Source organism: Brachyhypopomus gauderio, chromosome 13 (assembly GCF_052324685.1).
Source record: "Brachyhypopomus gauderio isolate BG-103 chromosome 13, BGAUD_0.2, whole genome shotgun sequence".
Taxonomy (NCBI): Eukaryota; Metazoa; Chordata; class Actinopteri; order Gymnotiformes; family Hypopomidae; genus Brachyhypopomus; species Brachyhypopomus gauderio.
The window spans coordinates 16273261-16293119 of record NC_135223.1 but is presented as its reverse complement, the minus strand read 5'-3'; the positions used below and the strand labels follow the sequence as shown (position 1 = coordinate 16293119).

The 19859-nt window shown below is 44.4% G+C and overlaps 1 protein-coding gene across 5 annotated transcripts in view; it reads right to left on the bottom strand.

The window, feature by feature from the left end:
• Positions 1-19859, bottom strand: part of LOC143474015 (receptor-type tyrosine-protein phosphatase mu) — a 134600-nt gene that overhangs the window by 42195 nt on the left and 72546 nt on the right. For 2 of the 5 annotated variants that reach the window (XM_076971263.1, XM_076971265.1), the window contains exons 11-14: positions 16513-16789; positions 13379-13415; positions 11860-11934; positions 4513-4648 (exon numbers count right to left, since the gene is read on the bottom strand). In XM_076971263.1, the coding sequence (XP_076827378.1) occupies positions 4513-4648; positions 11860-11934; positions 13379-13415; positions 16513-16789 (525 nt within the window). Of the gene's footprint in view, positions 1-2843; positions 2874-4512; positions 4649-11859; positions 11935-13378; positions 13416-16512; positions 16790-19859 lie in introns of all 5 variants that reach the window. The other 3 variants (XM_076971266.1, XM_076971267.1, XM_076971262.1) reach the window with 2 other exon arrangements.

The window sequence follows — 19859 nt, the reverse complement described above, 5'->3', positions numbered from 1 at the left end:
TTGAATACAACTTCTATTTTCCTCCAGAGACTTCCTTTCCAGAAAGATTGCACTCAATCAACAGTTCCAGAGACCTTTTGATCCAACTAGCCAACATTTCAATGCTTGTTTACCGGTGCATTTGATTAGATTTATAGCAGAATGTAAAAGAAACTGGACAGTCACACATGGCTAAGATTCCTAATGTGCTAATTTGTGATATAAATACTGACCCTATACACACACATATGGTTCTATACACTTGTTGTTTAATATATGTTCATGATGCTTAATTAGTGAGTGATATTGCTTTCTCATGGTTGAATGAGAAACGCTTTATCGTGGCACACTAATTTCATATCCTCCGAGGATTTGTACCAGAGGGTGCCTGCTAAGTGTAAATCCCCAGGTGTGCTCCCAATCTCCAATTAACAACAAAGAATTAACTTCATGTCATGTTGGAAGGTTTGCTCAGCCAGGCAAGCTAGATAAATTGCCATACGCTGGCAGCTCATTTTCAAATGGCAGCTAAGCTTGCTTATCACATCTCTTAGCTGCGGGGAGGGGTCTGTGTTACAACGAGCTAACTTGATTGGGGGTTACTTGGCAACGACCAGACACCTGGACAAAAGGCGACTCTTGACGGCTCCCCCATCTATCAGGCATGTGGTAAGAAAGTACAAATTGCCTCTTCATCCTTCTGTGCTTCCTCTCCCTCCTACTCCTCTTCAACACACAGAGGCTGTCAAACGAGACAAATGCGCATCCCGTTGTTGCAATTAATGTAATTCTTGTTCTGCGTGAGCTCTCAGCACAGGATTTAATTAAGCCTCTCGCCCGGTGTGCCCCACTCCACAGCGAGGCCCGAGTTAAGGACCTGTCCTCCAGTGCTCTCAGCTAAACGCCGTCGCGTGATGGAGAGGGAGGCAGCCGTGGCCGGAGGCACCTCCGCCCCCTCCGCCCCCTCTGCTTTATGGCTGCTGCTTCTGCTGTAGCCACCGTGATGGTGATGGAGGCAGTGATGGAGAATGCTGTGAACTTAAACTCTTTCTCACTGATTTCAACTTCCTGGTGATGATGGAACACATATTTTACAAAAAAAAGCATCAATGTGTCTCCGCAGTGTCCAGAAAGTTAAAGGAAGGATAGAATGCTGTAAAATCGGATGTAAGCACCTGTGTACCATAAAACTGACATATCTTCTGCATCTTTGTCTTAAACAAAATCAAATGGTAAAGGATTTCCAAGAGTGATTTGAGGTTTTACAGTTAAACTTGTCATGACATTGTTTTTAAACAATGGGGAGTATAGAGTCCTTTTTTCTATCATTTATGCCTCTATAGATAACAGGCAATCAGAATTAAAGAATATAGCAGAATTCTTGCAGGTCTCTATCAGAAGTGAAGTCTAGGAACAGAGACACCCATCCCTCCCCTTGCTCATAGATGTATCTACATGTCCCACAGACACTCAGCAGAGACTCATTCTAACAGGATGGCAATCTGGTGTGCACTGTGTACCCAACACAAAAATGTCATTTTAGCTCCAAAGATAAACAATTTTGGACTTTTGGACTGTCAAACCGATCAAGGCTTTCATGACTGCCAAAGCATTCTGTTTTGTAAATGTGGCCCCAGAATGTGGCCCTACACTGTTACGTCTAGCAGACACAGATGCATAGAGTTCACACTTGGAGTCCTAATGTTAAAACATTTTGAGCATCATCTCAATTGGAGAATATAAGAGAACCGCAAGCCCCTCCCCCGCTGCTCACCCCCCGCCTTCCCAGCCTGCCGCCAGATCTGGCCTTAGTCTGGCCTTAGTCTGACCTTAGTCTGGCCTTAGTCTGACCTTAGTCTGGCCTTAGTCTGGCCTCAGTCTGGCCGCACGCTCAATCAGCATTAGGCTACTTTTAACACTAGGCTGTCATAATGACTGCAGCCTATTAACAGAGAATTGTCAGCTTTTTTAATGTGTAAAGCAAAAGAAGGATTCGCATGCTGTCAAAAGGGCCATGCAAAAAAAAAAAAAAAAAAAAAAAAAACAAAGTTAAAAACATGGTGGGAAGAAGAAGAACTGAAGGCGTGAGATAAGCACTGGTTAAATGGATGGTAGGGAGAACTGAGAGCGATCGAGGGGATGGCAGGGTGCGGTGGGCGGGGTCTGTGAGCACTGGGCGGGGCGGATGGGATGCAGGAGAGGAATAGGCTAACGGGCAGGCACAACCCTGGCGGTTTCCTGGTGTGCGTTAGTGTTTTGGAGATGTGAGAGAGTTGGGGTTAGTCGTCATTCCAGCGCACCAATCCTGCCAGGCCAGAGCAGCACACAGTTTTCCCTTTGCCTTTGACACAGTGGACTTAACACTTTAATTCACAGCAAGTGGAAAACTAGGCTTGCTATCCATTAAGAGTAAGGAAACACTCTAATATCTTAGGGAATTTTCCATCAAATTAGGATATCAGTATCTAATCAAATCACCCCCTTCGAACTGGAGCACTATAGATTCATCCCAAGAGAATAATTACCATATTTCAAGCTTTTTCTTCCATTAATAATTCAAGACTTCAAAATAGAGCTCAGCTGTATCAGTGCCAAGAGATGATTCATTTAAGTGTGTATCATTTAAAAAATAATAACAAAAAGACCTGGATGGCACTTGCCAAGGCTTGAAATATCAGATATCCAGAACGATAGGCAGTTTCAGGCCAGGCCTGGCGGTTCCATGCCAAACAGCAAGAACACTAGAAACCTTGTGCTTCAGTTTGAAAGGAGTAAGTAGGTCACTGGGTGTCATGCATGGAATATTCAACGGCGTGGCAGAGAGAAAGCACGGCAACTAAGCGTTTCACAAAGTGGTTACTTACAGGTAATAAGTGTAGGAGTGATAGGTTCTTCTGCCGAGTGGGGTGGTGGAAGGATTAAAGCAGTGGTGGAGAGGGGAGAATGTAAAATGGAAGGAAAGAAAAAGTAAAAATATTAATGTCTGAAAAATAGAAAATGGAACAAAACCTGATATGGTGACACAAGTGAGGAGCTATTTGAGTGACTGTGAGGGCAAGGTGGCTGCAGTGGGCGTGGCATGTGAGGCCTGGCCCTGACTCGCTGAGTGGAGGGAAGGGGGTGGGGCCAGGACGGCCACTGCCACCTGGACTTGTTTAGGCTTCAAGTAAGATGGGAGAGTGAGGGAAAGGGACTCGGGGAGATACTCGTGCAAAAAGCCACTTTCACATTAGATAGCAGAGATGGAAAGATCAGGAAAGAGAGTTACAGGTAAAGCTGTTAAGACAGAGTTGGTTTCTTTGACATTAACATGGTCTTTTTACCATTAATACTGTAAAGACATTATTGCCCTGGAGTTTTGTCTAATGGTTGAAATCATTTCATCACTGATGTGATTCTAGAAAAAAAATAGCTCCTTAATATTAGGAATTGGCTTAAGGGAAAAAAAGATTCTGGTGCATCTTATTACTCTTTCTGACTAATGTTTACAACAGTGACAGTGACTAACAAATACTACACAAGTAATCAAATAACTACACCACACTAAATGTATTAGGTGTCTCTTTGACTGGCTGATTTCAGTCCCTACTGTTCCTAATGGCTTCCATCAAATCACATCTGGTTATAGGCAGACATGTCATTACACTAAAAACTACTATCAATGCAAACAATCGATTTTATGTAATTGGCTGTCTTGCTTAGTCAGCAAAAATGAAGGCAAGTCTCTTCAAATGTTTGGCCATGCTGAAACTCACCAGCAAAATCAATAGAGATGAATATCGTTCAAAGTAGGGTAATGACTCGGATTAAAAACATATTTTCTCCATCTCTCTCTTGTGTTTAAATTACAGCTTTGCTCCGCGGTGGAGGGAGAGAGGGGCTGCATTCACTGCCATCCAGCGCATGTCTACTCACACAGAGCATTGGAGGCTTTCTGCTGTATACAGAGAGAAGTGGGGCTATTTGCAGAGTGTGGCTTCCTGAGGTTTTTGTACAGAATTCAGAGGGCTTTTACTCCAGCTGAGGACGAGCGCTAATGTAAACTAGCCTGCAGCACCCTGCCCTAGGCCTCCCTTTGAAAAGAGAAATAAAGCCTTCATCAAATTTTCTCTCTTATCTTACTTTGCTTTTTTTCTGATAAGCTTCAGAAATGTTTTCCTATTTCCTGATTCAGGGTCATTAAAACATGTTCATTTATGTGGGTATAGCGTCGAGAGAGAGAGAAAAAAATGAATATTTTATCATGTGCTGTACACTGCTGCCACGTGTAGTTTAAAGCTGGTTATCAGAGCAATCAAGTCAATTATTCACTTTTCAGTTGACAAAGGGGGGTGTTTGCAAGTTGCAAGACAAACAGCACAGAGTCACTAAAGTTGACTTTCATGTAATCATATGCACACAGTGTGTTGACTTTTTATGTTTGCTAAAAAAACATAAAACAACTCATCAAACCCAACGGTTAAGGTCTGAATCAGAGTATGTTACACACTGAGCAGGGCTGTCATAACGTGACACAGGGCAGGGCAGCCTTACCGTTTCTTCATGACCAACACTACGCCCAGGAAGATGATGACGAAGAGTAGGATGCCAGCGATGACACCAGCGATCTTAACCGTGTGGTCTGTCTGTTTCTCCGGTTCCACAGCGTCAGGTTTTCTAGTAGCTGCCCCTGGAATCCACAGCATGCAAAACAATCACATTTATGCAATGTCTGTCTCAGTGGCATTAGTTAAAGAGCACTGGGTAGCTTGGTGTGTTTACTATTATATATAGTTATACATGGCTGTTATTTATACATGACACACATGACATTTATGTCAAAGTTGATCAGGGTAAATTGGGAAGTTTTGTGCTTCATTAAACAAGCACAATAGATTGGATTACGAGATGCTGTAACCTAAGAAATCACTATCCTACTATCCGAAGAGACACCCTGCACCCTTGCAGATTCACTGTGGCTTTATTTTGTGCATGTATAATGCTCTGGTACTCTGGTACATGTCTAATGTTCTACTGCACTGGTACATGTCTAATGTTCTACTGCACTGGTACATGTCTAACGTTCTACTGCACTGGTACATGTCTAACGTTCTACTGCACTGGTACATGTCTAATGTTCTACTGCACTGGTACATGTCTAACGTTCTACTGCACTGGTACATGTCTACAGTTCTACATCACTGGTACATGTCTAATGTTCTACTGCACTGGTACATGTCTAATGTTCTACTGCACTGGTACATGTCTAACGTTCTACTGCACTGGTACATGTCTAACGTTCTACTGCACTGGTACATGATGTTCTATTGCACTGGTACATGTCTAATGTTCTGCTAAACTGGTACATGTCTAATGTTCTACTGCACTGGTACATGTCTAACGTTCTACTGCACTGGTACATGTCTAATGTTCTACTGCACTGGTACATGTCTAATGTTCTACTACACTGGTACATGTCTAATGTTCTACTGCACTGGTACATGTCTAACGTTCTACTGCACTGGTACATGTCTAATGTTCTACTGCACTGGTACATGTCTAATGTTCTACTGCACTGGTACATGATGTTCTACTACACTGGTACATGTCTAACGTTCTACTGCACTGGTACATGTCTAATGTTCTACTGCACTGGTACATGTCTAATGTTCTACTGCACTGGTACATGTCTAACGTTCTACTGCACTGGTACATGTCTAATGTTCTACTGCACTGGTACATGTCTAATGTTCTACTACACTGGTACATGTCTAATGTTCTACTGCACTGGTACATGTCTAACGTTCTACTGCACTGGTACATGTCTAACGTTCTACTGCACTGGTACATGTCTAACGTTCTACATCACTGGTACATGTCTAATGTTCTACTGCACTGGTACATGTCTAATGTTCTACTGCACTGGTACATATCTAATGTTCTGCTAAACTGGTACATGTCTAATGTTCTACTGCACTGGTACATGTCTAACGTTCTACTGCACTGGTACATGTCTAATGTGCTACTGCACTGGTACATGTCTAATGTTCTACTGCACTGGTACATGATGTTCTACTACACTGGTACATGTCTAATGTTCTACTGCACTGGTACATGTCTAACGTTCTACTGCACTGGTACATGATGTTCTACTACACTGGTACATGTCTAATGTTCTACTGCACTGGTACATGTCTAACGTTCTACTGCACTGGTACATGTCTAACGTTCTACTGCACTGGTACATGATGTTCTATTGCACTGGTACATGTCTAATGTTCTGCTAAACTGGTACATGTCTAATGTTCTACTGCACTGGTACATGTCTAATGTTCTACTGCACTGGTACATGTCTAATGTTCTACTACACTGGTACATGTCTAATGTTCTACTGCACTGGTACATGTCTAACGTTCTACTGCACTGGTACATGTCTAATGTGCTACTGCACTGGTACATGTCTAATGTTCTACTGCACTGGTACATGATGTTCTACTACACTGGTACATGTCTAATGTTCTACTGCACTGGTACATGTCTAACGTTCTACTGCACTGGTACATGTCTAATGTTCTACTGCACTGGTACATGTCTAACGTTCTACTGCACTGGTACATGTGTAACATTCTACTACACTGGTACATGTCTAATGTTCTACTGCACTGGTACATGTCTAACGTTCTACTGCACTGGTACATGTCTAACGTTCTACTGCACTGGTACATGATGTTCTACTGCACTGGTACATGTCTAATGTTCTACTGCACTGGTACATGTCTAACGTTCTACTGCACTGGTACATGTCTAACATTCTACTGCACTGGTACATGTCTAATGTTCTACTGCACTGGTACATGTCTAACGTTCTACTCAGGGTTCGTACGGTCATGAAAAACCTGGAAAAGTTATGGAATTTGAAAATAGCAATTTCCAGGCCTGGATAAGTTTTGGAAAAAATAAAAATACTCAAATGTTTTGGAAAAGTCATGGAAATTTGCTTGACACAATAAATGTTTGTCGTTCTGATAACCGGAAGAAATATATATATAGCCTTTTTTTCATTGTGCGGACCGCTAACGTAACTTCACACGTTAGTTCGCTGCGTTAGCGACGGACTCCAAACGGAGCTGTAGATTGTACTTTGACATGTAAATCGGCGTAATGCTGGTAAATGCCGATTCAACAATGGCTGCTTCAGTTGGACAAATACAAGCTGTGGTTTGAGAAAGACAAGGACGCGTGCAAAATGTGCACTGTGTGGTTAACCAATCGGTTAACGATGGGGTTAGAGACTGAAAAGTCTGTCGTAAAGCAGTTTTCGTCGTTAAGCGTGACCCTAGATTTAGATACGCTTTAATCATAAATACAGTATAGAAAAAAACTGTGTGCGTACAACGCGAGAAAGAGCGATCGCGTTGTCGAGATGGGCTACGGTGGAGGCTGCGCTGCTTCAGCTTATCATACACTATACACCACTCCACTACACTCCACTACACTCCACTGTGCTGCCACTGCACCTTCGCGCACCGCGCAAAATTACGAAAAGTCGGTCGTAACTCCAGTCCGTCGTTAACCAGACCCGTCGGTAAGCGGGGACCCACTTTTAGCCCGGATACGGCTTATAGCTACAACATTTTCCATTAAAAAAACTTTGTAGGTGCGACGTATATTGATATTGAAAATACGGTAAATGTTTATTTTTTCAATTAAACCACGTGGCTTTTCATTAATTTATGATATACTGTGGAATTTTGGCCTGGATTTTTTCTTATTTTTCATGTCTACACATATGTTTAGAGAATATATAGTCATTGAAATTTGCCTGAAAGTCATGGAAAAGTCATGGAAAAGTCATGGAAATTAATTGTCAAAAAAGTGTATGAACCCTGTCTACTGCACTGGTACATGTCTAAAGTTCTACATCACTGGTACATGTCTAATGTTCTACTGCACTGGTATATGTTAAAAGTTCTACTGCACTGGTACATGTCTAACATTCTACTGCACTGGTACATGTCTAATGTTCTACTGCACTGGTACATGTCTAACGTTCTACTGCACTGGTACATGTCTAACGTTCTACTGCACTGGTACATGTCTAATGTTCTACTGCACTGGTACATGATGTTCTACTACACTGGTACATGTCTAACATTCTACTGCACTGGTACATGTCTAACGTTCTACTGCACTGGTACATGTCTAACATTCTACTGCACTGGTACATGTCTAATGTTCTACTGCACTGGTACATGTCTAACGTTCTACTGCACTGGTACATGTCTAACGTTCTACTGCACTGGTACATGTGTAACATTCTACTACACTGGTGCATGTCTAACGTTCTACTGCACTGGTACATGTCTAACGTTCTACTGCACTGGTACATGTCTAATGTTCTACTGCACTGGTACATGTCTAATGTTCTACTGCACTGGTATATGTTAAACGTTCTACTGCACTGGTACATGTCTAACGTTCTACTGCACTTGTACATGTCTAACATTCTACTGCACTGGTACATGTCTAATGTTCTACTGCACTGGTATATGTTAAACGTTCTACTGCACTGGTACATGTCTAACGTTCTACTGCACTTGTACATGTCTAACATTCTACTGCACTGGTACATGTCTAATGTTCTACTGCACTGGTACATGATGTTCTACTGCACTGGTACATGTCTAATGTTCTGCTAAACTGGTACATGTCTAACGTTCTACTGCACTGGTACATGTCTAACGTTCTGCTAAACTGGTACATGTCTAATGTTCTACTGCACTGGTACATGTCTAACGTTCTACTGCACTGGTACATGTCTAACGTTCTACTGCACTGGTACATGTCTAACGTTCTATTGCACTGGTACATGTCTAATGTTCTACTGCACTGGTACATGTCTAATGTTCTATTGCACTGGTACATGTCTAACGTTCTGCTAAACTGGTACATGTCTAATGTTCTACTGCACTGGTACATGTCTAATGTTCTATTGCACTGGTACATGTCTAATGTTCTACTGCACTGGTACATGTCTAATGTTCTATTGCACTGGTACATGTCTAATGTTCTATTGCACTGGTACATGTCTAACGTTCTGCTAAACTGGTACATGTCTAACATTCTACATCTCTGGTATATGTCTAATGTTCTACTGCACTGGTACATGTGTAACATTCTACTACACTGGTACATGTCAAACGTTCTACTGCACTGGTACATGTGTAACATTCTACTACACTGGTACATGTCTAACGTTCCGCTAAACTGGTACATGTCTAATGCTCTCATTAGCTATGCATCATTTCCTCTGAAGGCAGAGAATCATTATTCTAATAGGATCTTTAATTGGACCTTCAGGTTTCTCCTCCTCATGACCAGAACAAAAGGCCTAACCTTCCCACTGCTAAAACGTCACTCTACGCTTGGCGGGCCAACCCAAATTAAGCAGTCTTTCTGATCTCTCTCTCTCTCACTCTCTCTCTCTCTCTCTGTTTGTCCACCTGAGAGAAGGAGATAAACTCATTAACCATGCTGTTTCAGTTTCATTGTGTTTTCTCTTCTTGTTTCTTTCATGGGCATAATAACTGCCTTTCTATCGCCTTTGGATATTCAAATCTGGGTCACATATGGTGAGTGGCGGTGTAAAAGAAGCAAAAACAAACCAAAGAAAAGAAGGGAAAAGAGATAGAAGACAACTTCTTTCAGAGCTATTTATTCCCTGAGTAGGCAGTGATGACTGATCACACCATGGGCACACACACACACACACACACACACACACTTAATATCTGCTCATGAAAGATAACCAAAACATCCCAGCACCTAGCCTTAGTGCGGTAACAGAGAAGAGGTCCTAAATGAGTTAAGGAAAGACAGACACAGAGAGAGAAATATGGACATTAAAACTGAGAGCCTCTCACAATCTCTCTCTCTCTCTCTCTCTCTCTCTCTCTCTCTCTCTCTCTCTCTCTCACACACACACACACACACACACACAGAGTACAAAGAATGTGTGGTGGTAAAAGAGGGCCTGGGGTGAGGAGAGGGGAGTGTTCGTCTGTGTACTGTATAATGTGAAGGCCCATCAGTTCTGAACCAGGTGAAATATCCATTTCCAGCACTCTAAATGAGCAGGGCATGAAAAATAGTCAGGACCCATCGTTCAATTCAGGCCTGGCTGCCAATCTATTCCTGCTGCCCGCTCCACTTTTTCAATCAGCCCATGACAACATCCATCACTCCTGCCTGGGCGGCATGGTTACTGTGGTGACAGATGATGTCAGAGAGCAGGCTCTCATTTTGGGGAGAATTTCAGTTTTACTGCTGGTGACTGCAGGGCTGAGAGCACAAGAACTGAACAGCAAGCCACTCAGCACTATTAGAGCCCAGACTAGGTGTGTGTGTGTGTGTGTGTGTGTGTGTGTGTGTGTGTGTGTGTGTGTGTGTGTGTGTGTGTGTATGAGTGTGTCTGAGCGCTCGTGTGTGTATGCGTGAGCATGTGTGTGTGAGTGTGTCTGTGCGCGTGTGTGTGTGTGTGTGTATGTGTGTGTGAGCCTGTGGTTGGGGGGCCATGACGACGCCCCGCCAGCACTCTGGAGCTCCGCCCCCTTGCTGTGGTGGAGGGGACGGAGGTGCTCCACACATGGTGGAGGGGAGCGTGCCACCTCCGTGAGGACTGAGTGGGAGGAGAGCTCCTCAGAGAGGGGAGTCATACCAGCTGCTCCTCCAGCACAGGAGTAAACAAACCCCTCACTTCTAATGGCTAAAGGTGAGAGACGTGAAAACAAGTCAACACACACACACACGCGCACACACATACACGCGCACACACACACACCCACGCACACAGTCATATAGCACCTTAAGGTTCAATGCTAGACAACAGATAAGGATGCAAATCTATTTTTCTTTTTTTTGGTGTACTAGAGAACTTGATATGTTCTTTTTTTTGTTTCATAGAGAAGTTTCTGGAGTTGAAGTGGAAAAGTAGTTCAAAAGTACTCTGAACAATGTTTTAAAAAGTGAAAACTTTGCAGAGGAATAAGACTTAAGCCACACTGATCAAGAACAACTCAGACAAAGAACCTGCTCATCCACAGCCCGAAAATCAAAGATGCTTCCTAATTTAGTTGGACATCTCAAGCCTTTGGGCACCAGTCATAAAAAGCGTAAAATCGTAAAGCGTAAACATCTACCACAGCGGCTGAGATTCTGCAGTTCTTAGAAGGAGAGTCACTAGGGTGTGTGCAACAAACACCACCACCACGCAGAAACTCCAATCGCCACGTTACCCGTGAGGCTGGTAAATATGTAAATGTAATGTTCTGACAGCAGGTTGAACACAATAGCTTTGTGACGCATGCCAGACAGCGATGCTCTCCGAGCCGCACGCCGGGTAGGGCTGTATTGATTTCCTCCTCCCTGTCCTCTTAGAAACCGTATTCCCACCCCAAATAAAAACGAGCTCTGTCCGCGGCTCTCTCATTTTTAGGCGGAAAATGGTATTATGTGTGCAGAAAGAGTGTCAAGGCTAATCCAATAAGAACCGACCTTCTCCATTAGATGAATATGAAATAAACAGTGTGGCTCAAACTCCGGTGTCGTGTTACCAGACAACACCTCAGACGAGGGCAATATTCCCCCGGGTAGCTAGCAACAGCTTCTAAGAATCACCTACATGCAACAAACAAGTTAGCTACAATAATGCATATAAAGATGACTTTACTGCACAGCATGGAGACAGACACACACACACACACGCACGCACGCACACACACACACACACACACACACACACACACACACACACACACAGCTAGGGCACTCCGTAAAGAGGCCTGGGGTAGTAAGGCACACACGATGAGAAGGGATGAGGTGGCATGCAGGGGGAGGTCTGACCTGTTAGCTGGTTGTCGCCTGCGGCTGGCACGATGCGTATGTATGGTGTGGTGAGCTGGGTCACGATAATGGCGGCTAAGGCGAGAGAAGAGGAGGTCCAGGCCAGCATGCACACAGGAGAGAGACAGAGAGAAAGGAGGCCAAGCTGAAGCTGTTGGCTGGACTGAGAGAGACAGCTTTAGTCACACTGCTAGGCAGAGAAGAAGACAGACAACGCATTTAGTACGTATTAAAACTGCTGGCCATACATGATAGAGATGTTGTGTGTGTGTATGTTTGTGTGCGTGTGTGTGTGTGTGTGTGTGTGAGTGTGTGTGAGTGTGTGTATTTTAATTTTATTGAGGATGCATTTACACTAATATTATTGAGCCCCCTGCTTGTGACAGCTACCTCAAAATTTCAGCAAGAAAATGAGCAGACTCAATACTACAGCCAGCCACATCTGGGAAGGGGAAGCTAATAGAGCTACAGCAGAGATCACGCTCTTCCCTCCTCCGTTGGGACAGGAGGGAGAGAACATTGAGATATATCTGCTGTCTGGGACTCTGGGTCTCGAAAAACAAAGCAAAAAAAAAAAAAAAAGAAGAAAAAATGCTCATTTGCATTGCACAGCCCTGGCACCATTAGAAAGATGGCATGCAGTAAGGAAAATAGATTATCTACCATCTGTGCTCAATTAAATTCCAAACGGTGTGCGGGCTAGCGGTGCGCCGAGCGTGTGGCTCGCTAAGTGCCTCCTGTGTGCGGTAATGGTCCACGGGAGGTCAGGAACACGCCCCTGTCGGGCGGCTCGTCGCCCTGGAAGCACACGACGCCGGGCCTTCGACGGGGCCCGCTCCATCTGTCGGGGGCTGCAGTGTTTCCCCACAGTGTCATGAAATGCTGGCCCAGCAATATGTTGTGCAGAGTGCGTATTTAGAGCTGGCCCAACACGCTACGGCTGGCGTTTAGCCCGCTTCAGTGGAAGCGTAAAATGCAGTAAATAAAACGCATATTATTATTATCTGTTCTATATAGCTCATCATTAAAACCATTAAAATGGAAAGTCGTTAAAACCACAGGTGAAACTAAACTTCAGCTACACGTTTGTGTTCTTTGAGTGTTTATATGGAAGCCCTTCCCAGACCTGGTTAACTGCACACTGTGTTTCTCAAACGATGTGGCATGATTAAGAGACTTAAATCTAGCCAAATATGTGCACGGGACATCTTTAATATTTGTTGGTTGAATATGAAATGAGCCTTTGCATCATAACTAAAAGCTTCTGTGTATTGTATGTTTGTGAGTTTAGAAATGCATGTGTGAAAACATAGAAAGGATTAGTAAGTGCAAGATTCATATTTTGTATTTGAATTCCATACTTCAGAACCTTGAAAAAGTTATTTCAGACAGGAGTGTGCGTGGAGTGCCTACTGCGATGCTGTTAGAGTTAGACACAGAGCTCTGAACATCCATTTACATGCATCAGTTTAGGAACATGTTTCAATCCCCACACAAGATTACTGTCAGCTATTCCTACCTTTGGTGGCCACACGAACACAATCGATTTTGGTCTCCTGTGGGAGAGACAGGGAGAAAGAGAGAAAGAGAAAGAGAGAGAGGGAGAGAGAGAAGGACAGAGTGACAGAGAGATTGAGAGAATGAGACAGAGAAATACATAGAACACGAAAGCAAGGAGAGTGAAAGAGAGAAACAAATGGAAAAAAAAATTATTTTCTGTCACAAGAAATGGCAACACATTAACTGTCATGGCTGCTCAGGAGGGAGCGTCTCATAGTCTCCTTCTCTTACAATCTGCTGGTGAGGCCATAAAATGGTCCAGACAGAGAGAGAGAGTGACAGAGAGGAGGAGGTAGACAGGCACAGTTATCCCTGAACTGGAGCCTCTCTGGTTGTTAACCTGCCAGGAGTGTGAGTAGTGTCTGTGTGTGTTGTGTGTGTGTGTGTGTGTGTGTGTGTGTGTGTGTGTGTGTGTGTGTGTGTGTGTGTGTGTGTGTGTGTGTGGTCTCCTTTCAACTCCTATTTCATCAGCGTTCACTCCGAGTACACTCCCACATCTCACCCACTACACACGTTCTGACTCAGCTTTGCCATGTACCAGAGGTTACCAAGGTTCACTGCTATTACTTTGATGGCACCTTGTCAATTCATTCATTCATTCAGTCATTTTTTATTGTGACAGTTTTGCTGAAATCTAGTACCGATATGACAGTACTAAAGAAGAACCACACATCGGCTCCTGTATGGAACTCCTACACGTCCTCCCTTTAACGAGACCCACTCCAACAGGCCCCATCCTACAGTCACTGGTGTCTCATGGCCCAGCTGAGGTGCAACGAATGAGAAAAGTCAGAATTGAGCAGTGCTGGAGGCACTAGGACCCAGCAGTCAGTGGACTCCAGCCATTAGGAGGAGGCAGTAGAGGAACTGCTTCACCAGAGGGATGAAGCAGATTACAACACTCAGTGGCTCTGACAGCAGACCTGTTCAGCCTCCACGTCTCAGAGCAAGACGGGACAGTAGACGAGTGGAGGCAGAGCGCAGGGCTGAGGTGGGGCCTGCAGCACACCTCTGTCATCTGATAAATGAGCAACAAACAAAAAAGAAACCGGAGACATGAATATTCAGGACACGGCCGGGCCGGGCCGGGCCGGGCCGGAGCATCTTTTAATTCCTGCAGCTTCATTACAGGGAGATGCACTTGCGAGGCCCGCTGCATTATTGAAGAGACAGTAAATGCTACTGATGGGAGATGAATTATTGAGGTTGGGGGTGGCAGACTGCAAGCCAGGAGGCCCGAGCAGACACCACGGCTCCAACAGGTCTCCCAGCATGCTTAGCTGAGCGTGACCAGAGGAGGTGTGGGTGGAGGCCGGACCCCGGTCAGGGGTGAGACGCGGCATTGACCACGCGTGTTATTACAAGGCAGTTGCATGGACCACTTCCATTATGGGACCAGTCCATCTGTGCTGAGGGACAGAGTGCACACCTCCATCATGAGGAGTCAGCTCCAACCTCTCATCACCCCCCTCCCTCACTCGCATCAGGCCCAGGCACAGGTCGAAGGGCTCCAGGATGCTAGTATTTCTGGGAAACTGCCACGTGCTACAGACATGGGTGTGAGCCCTTGGTTGTAATTTGCAGTGCTGCCTTCTTTCTGAAGTCTCAGGGGGTGTAACGATATTAACACACACAGACAAGCTCACATGCACATACACGTACACGTATGTAGAGACACGCTGCTGTGTGTGTGCGAGAACGCACACCCACAAATGTGCAGGCACTCGGACACACACAGTAACGTCTTTTGGGGGTATGAGATCCCACTGCAACCTATTAAAAACAAAGTCACAGTGGCAAAGCACGCACTCATCTGACAGCTCCCGTTAACCGGGGTGCATGTTACTCTTAGCAGCTATACAGTGGGCAACACCTCTCCTCTTACACACACACACACACACACACACACACACACGCTTACACCCCGAAGGCCGAACGCTTCCAATTAGAGGCGGTGAATTATCTAATGGGCCAAGCCTCTCTCCCTTTCGTTGGCACTGAAATAAAGGATTGGCTTTTCATTAGGGTCAATTTGCATATAAAAAAGGGAGATGGCTGATAATTCTAATTTCCAATTAGACTGGAGTGTTAATAATGCATCTGTGAATAGCTGCCTTGTAGTGTACCTCTGAGTGTGTGGCTGGGAGAGCCCCCCCACGCCAGTCAAGCCTGATCTGATGCTACTGCCTCCACTGTACTGTGGGTGGAAAATGCCCTTTTAATGGCTGCAAATTCAATATTCCTAAATCAAGCATATCGCCTGGCTGATGGAAAAGGGCTTGATAGAGTGGTGCTCTGGTGGGCCTGTGATATATTACAAATTAGCCTCTACTGGATACTAATCCACAGTTTGCTGTCTAATGCAGATTCTCTGCTCTTGAAGGGACGGCTGGGTTTCCCGGGGGGGGGGGGGGGGGGGCGCGTTTCCACCGTGAGTGAGACAGCACCGGTTTGGGGCAGTGAGCGCTCCGAATTTCACCATGGCAACCTCTACGGGCTCCAAACATTTGCTAATCTTTGTGATTTTTAAAAAATCATATGGACCCTGTTCCTACATGACTGAGGAAGTCAACAGTGAGCTGAAATGAACCCAAAACAAAATTGCTAAACACGTTCAAATTCAACCTGCACTCATGTGCTGAAGGAACGCTACCGCTGTAATTCACTCATTGCATTGTAGTTCAAAGTGTTTGGTATAATGACGTGAGTCTACAGCACTGCGGGGGTGGAGAAGTTGTCTTCTCTTGAAGCAGTAGGTATCTTCTGAAAGTGTCTCAGCAAATAACTTTCCCTTGGAGACCCTTTGAGCGGTACAGTACTACACAGTTCAGCTGACATTTAAACTATGCTCACAGCAGCAGTAACTAATTAGACACTTGAATTTGTCATAGTTACATGATTTGAACAATATATTACTTGTGACATTTTTCATCTTTTTTTTTGTAAACCACAGGCATAGTTTTTCCTTCTTTTTAAAGAAATCATTTAAGCCCTTTAATCATGAATCTACGAGAGATGTAGAAGCACCCCGTGGGTGTGTGGGCGTGGTTAGCAGAGCGGGAGGTCTTTAGGGGCGGAGTTCTCGGCACTAACCCCATTGGCCTTGCTGACCGCCTGGTAGTAGATGCTGTAGCTCTTGTGGGGCAGCAGCGGGGCGTTCCAGTAGCCGCTGTACGTCTTGTTGTCGCCCACGGTGAAGGGCAGGGAGCTCTGGATGCGGGAGGCCGGGAACTCTGCGGTGAAGTAGTAGTAGTCGGAGGTCATCACCGTGGCGTTCTGGAAGTGGATGGGGATGGGGTAGCAGCGCAGGATCTCGGCGGCCCGCTGTGGCCTCCGCGGGCCCTCCTCCTCCACCACCACCTGGTACACGCTGGGGGAAACACACAGGGGTTAGGAGCGCAGGGTTAGGAGTCTGGGGACCTCCACCACCACCACCACTTGGTACACGCTGGGGGAAACACACAGGGGTTAGGAGCGCAGGGTTAGGAGTCTGGGGACCTCCACCACCACCACCACCTGGTACACGCTGGGGGAAACACAGGTGTTAGGAGCGCTGGGTTAGGAGTTCAGGGCAGATGCCTGCTGCAGACGTACATGTGCTGAGACAGCCAAGCAGTCAGATCAGAGATAAAGAGAGTTTATGTCGTTTTTAAATGCACAAGTAAATGTTGCAGCCTTATTTATAATTCAGGTTTCAAATACATTCTAGACTTCAACAACACTGTACTTTTCATACTTTAAGGGCTTTAAATTTGAATGTTCTAGTTACATACTACAAACACAACAAACACCACATAGTGAATGGTTTCATGTACTATGTTACAAACAGCAAAAGAGTTAGAGACCCGTTGCATGTTGACATGTTGGGCCAGCCAATATGCTCAACATGTAAGGTGTAATCTTCCAGTTACTGTTGGGATGAAGGCACTGGTATCAGCCATGGGTCTTCTCTCCCGGATTGGCTCAGAAATCTTTTAAGTGGCTAAAGCCAGAAGCCTCAGGCCAGTAAAGACCAATGCAATCCAATGCTACCTCATTTAGAGTGGAGAAATCACAGGGCCAAGATCCCATCTACAACAGCAAGAAATAAAAGGCCTCTGGTATGAGGCAGCGGTCTGCTCTCCCTATTTCCCAATATTAGAATACTGAACTCTGACACACAAGAGAATGAGTGTCACATCTCCAAGTACGACCAGAATAATAATGCAATAGAAAAATCATGACTTCCCATCGGCAGGAGGCTAAAAGTGTGGCCAGGATTGGAGGACAAGATGAACATGGCTCTGCTCTGGGTGTCAAAACAGGCTGAGCTGAAGGCGGAGGGTTTGGTGTGGCTGATATGTTGGCTGTATAATAGGCTCGAAGAACAGGAGGTTTGTTTTTAATTCACCCGGCGGATCAAATGAGTCTGAGCCTGAAAGCCCCAGTCCTCCCCAGTGCAGCTGAGAGGATATTGGCTGGCAATGAGACGCTGAGATAAATGAAATGGAGGTGAATTTGCAGGAACGCTGGACTTGGTGTCTGTTTATTGGAAGAAAACACAACGTGAGCAGTGAAGAGACCCCGGCAGGAGCTGCAGCCCTGATTAAGACCAGCTCCTCGTCTCGAGCCCAGGCCAAAGACAAATGAACCCTGACAGGGACTAGACCCCCACGTCATTAATCTTTACCATCTCAAACTACTGGAGGATCGTGTCCCCCTCCTCCGCACTTCTTCATTAAAGAATCTTATGGACACTACAACAGAACTAAGTGACCGCAATAAAACAGGTAATTTAGAATTTTTTTCAATGATTTCAATGTGGATGATTTAATGTGATTAATGTGACCTTTCCCCCCTTTTCATTGCATTATTGTTGATAGCACTGGAGATCACCATGCGGTTCAGCTGAGATCATCTCAACAGTTTAGTAGTGCCCCTTAATAAGCTGGCAAGTGAAGTAGGAGGGAAAATGTCAATTGTTAACAAATGACATGAAACATATCAGCCTAATCACCTTTACAAAATAAAAGCATGATGACCAGGGTATCAAACAGTGTGCTTAGAAGCATCGGCCTAAACACATTTACATAATAAATCATGATGAAATACATTCTAGGTGGTGTTCATTATCACAGAATATTTCTTCAATATTTCCCCAAAATAATCAACAACAACAATAACGATGAACGCTTTTCTAACTATCTAAACAAACAACTGCTGATACCCTCGGCCAGTAGCCTTCCTCCGACGGTGGAGGCTGTGCAAGTGGCTTTTGTTTATGTTTTGTTCCTGTGTTCCACATCTGTGTTTTGATTCAGTGCTACGCCCATCCTGGCCTCGCTGACCACACCTCCAAGGTTTCACAGTGTTCTTATGTTGTTCCTCATTTAAGCCTTATTTGTGTTTGTGTTTGACCGGTCATTATAGTTGCGTTGGCTTTTCTCATTGTTGTTGGTGCACTTTTGTGTTCTGTTTCATCTCATTTTTTTCTGCTCATTTTATGCCTGCCACAAGAATAATGTTTTAGAAAGACTGTCCTTTACTTTAAGCATATGCAATTACAAGCTTTTCCAAGGTTCATCAGTCTCATTATACCTTAATTTAATTGACACACATGAATAAAATCATAAAGGTTAATAGGACTAATAATTTCCTGGTTTGAACAATTTGCTCATATGCCTTCTAATTGTTAAAGGATTAACATCTGATAAATCCTGTGTCAACTCCAGCAGCTCAGGGGACGACATCGCTCTGTGTGCTGGGTCAACGCTCTCCACAGGGCCTGAAATAGGCACAGTCTGTTTTGTCCTAGCTGTGTTTTGAGACCATCTACAGCATCTGCCCCTGGACAATTTTGTCACCTTGTGGGCTTAATAGAGACTTTAAGGTTAAGAAGGACCCTGAGGCCATGACAGCATTCACAAGTAACCCAAATTAGATCTGCAGTAATAGAGTTGCATGATCTAACAGCAAAGCCCTGTTTATTGAAATCAAGCTCCCTTTATAACCTCTATTACCTATTATAGCAATTGCTGAAAATAGACCTAAAATTATCTAGATGCAATAATATATATATATATATATATATATATATATATATATATATATATATATATATATATATATATATATATATATATATATGGGTGGTAGAGAAGCTCATTTAGTACAAAGAGGAGCATGAGATGAAACTCTTCTCAATCACAGACTTGAGTGGGTTTTTGGTGCTTACAAACGCATATCACACTTGCTGAATGGAACAGTGGCATATTCATATTTGCTAATTAAATTTTCCATATCCACTGGAGATTAGATCAGTCATAAAGTGGCAGGGAACGTAAGCGCGAGAACACACTCCCCTGGCCAGCGATCGCTGTAGAGGAAGTCACCAGTGCCACGCCCCCGTTACCCTTTTGGTGTGTGTCGCCACAAGGCAGCGTTCCCGCTATTTTGGCGAT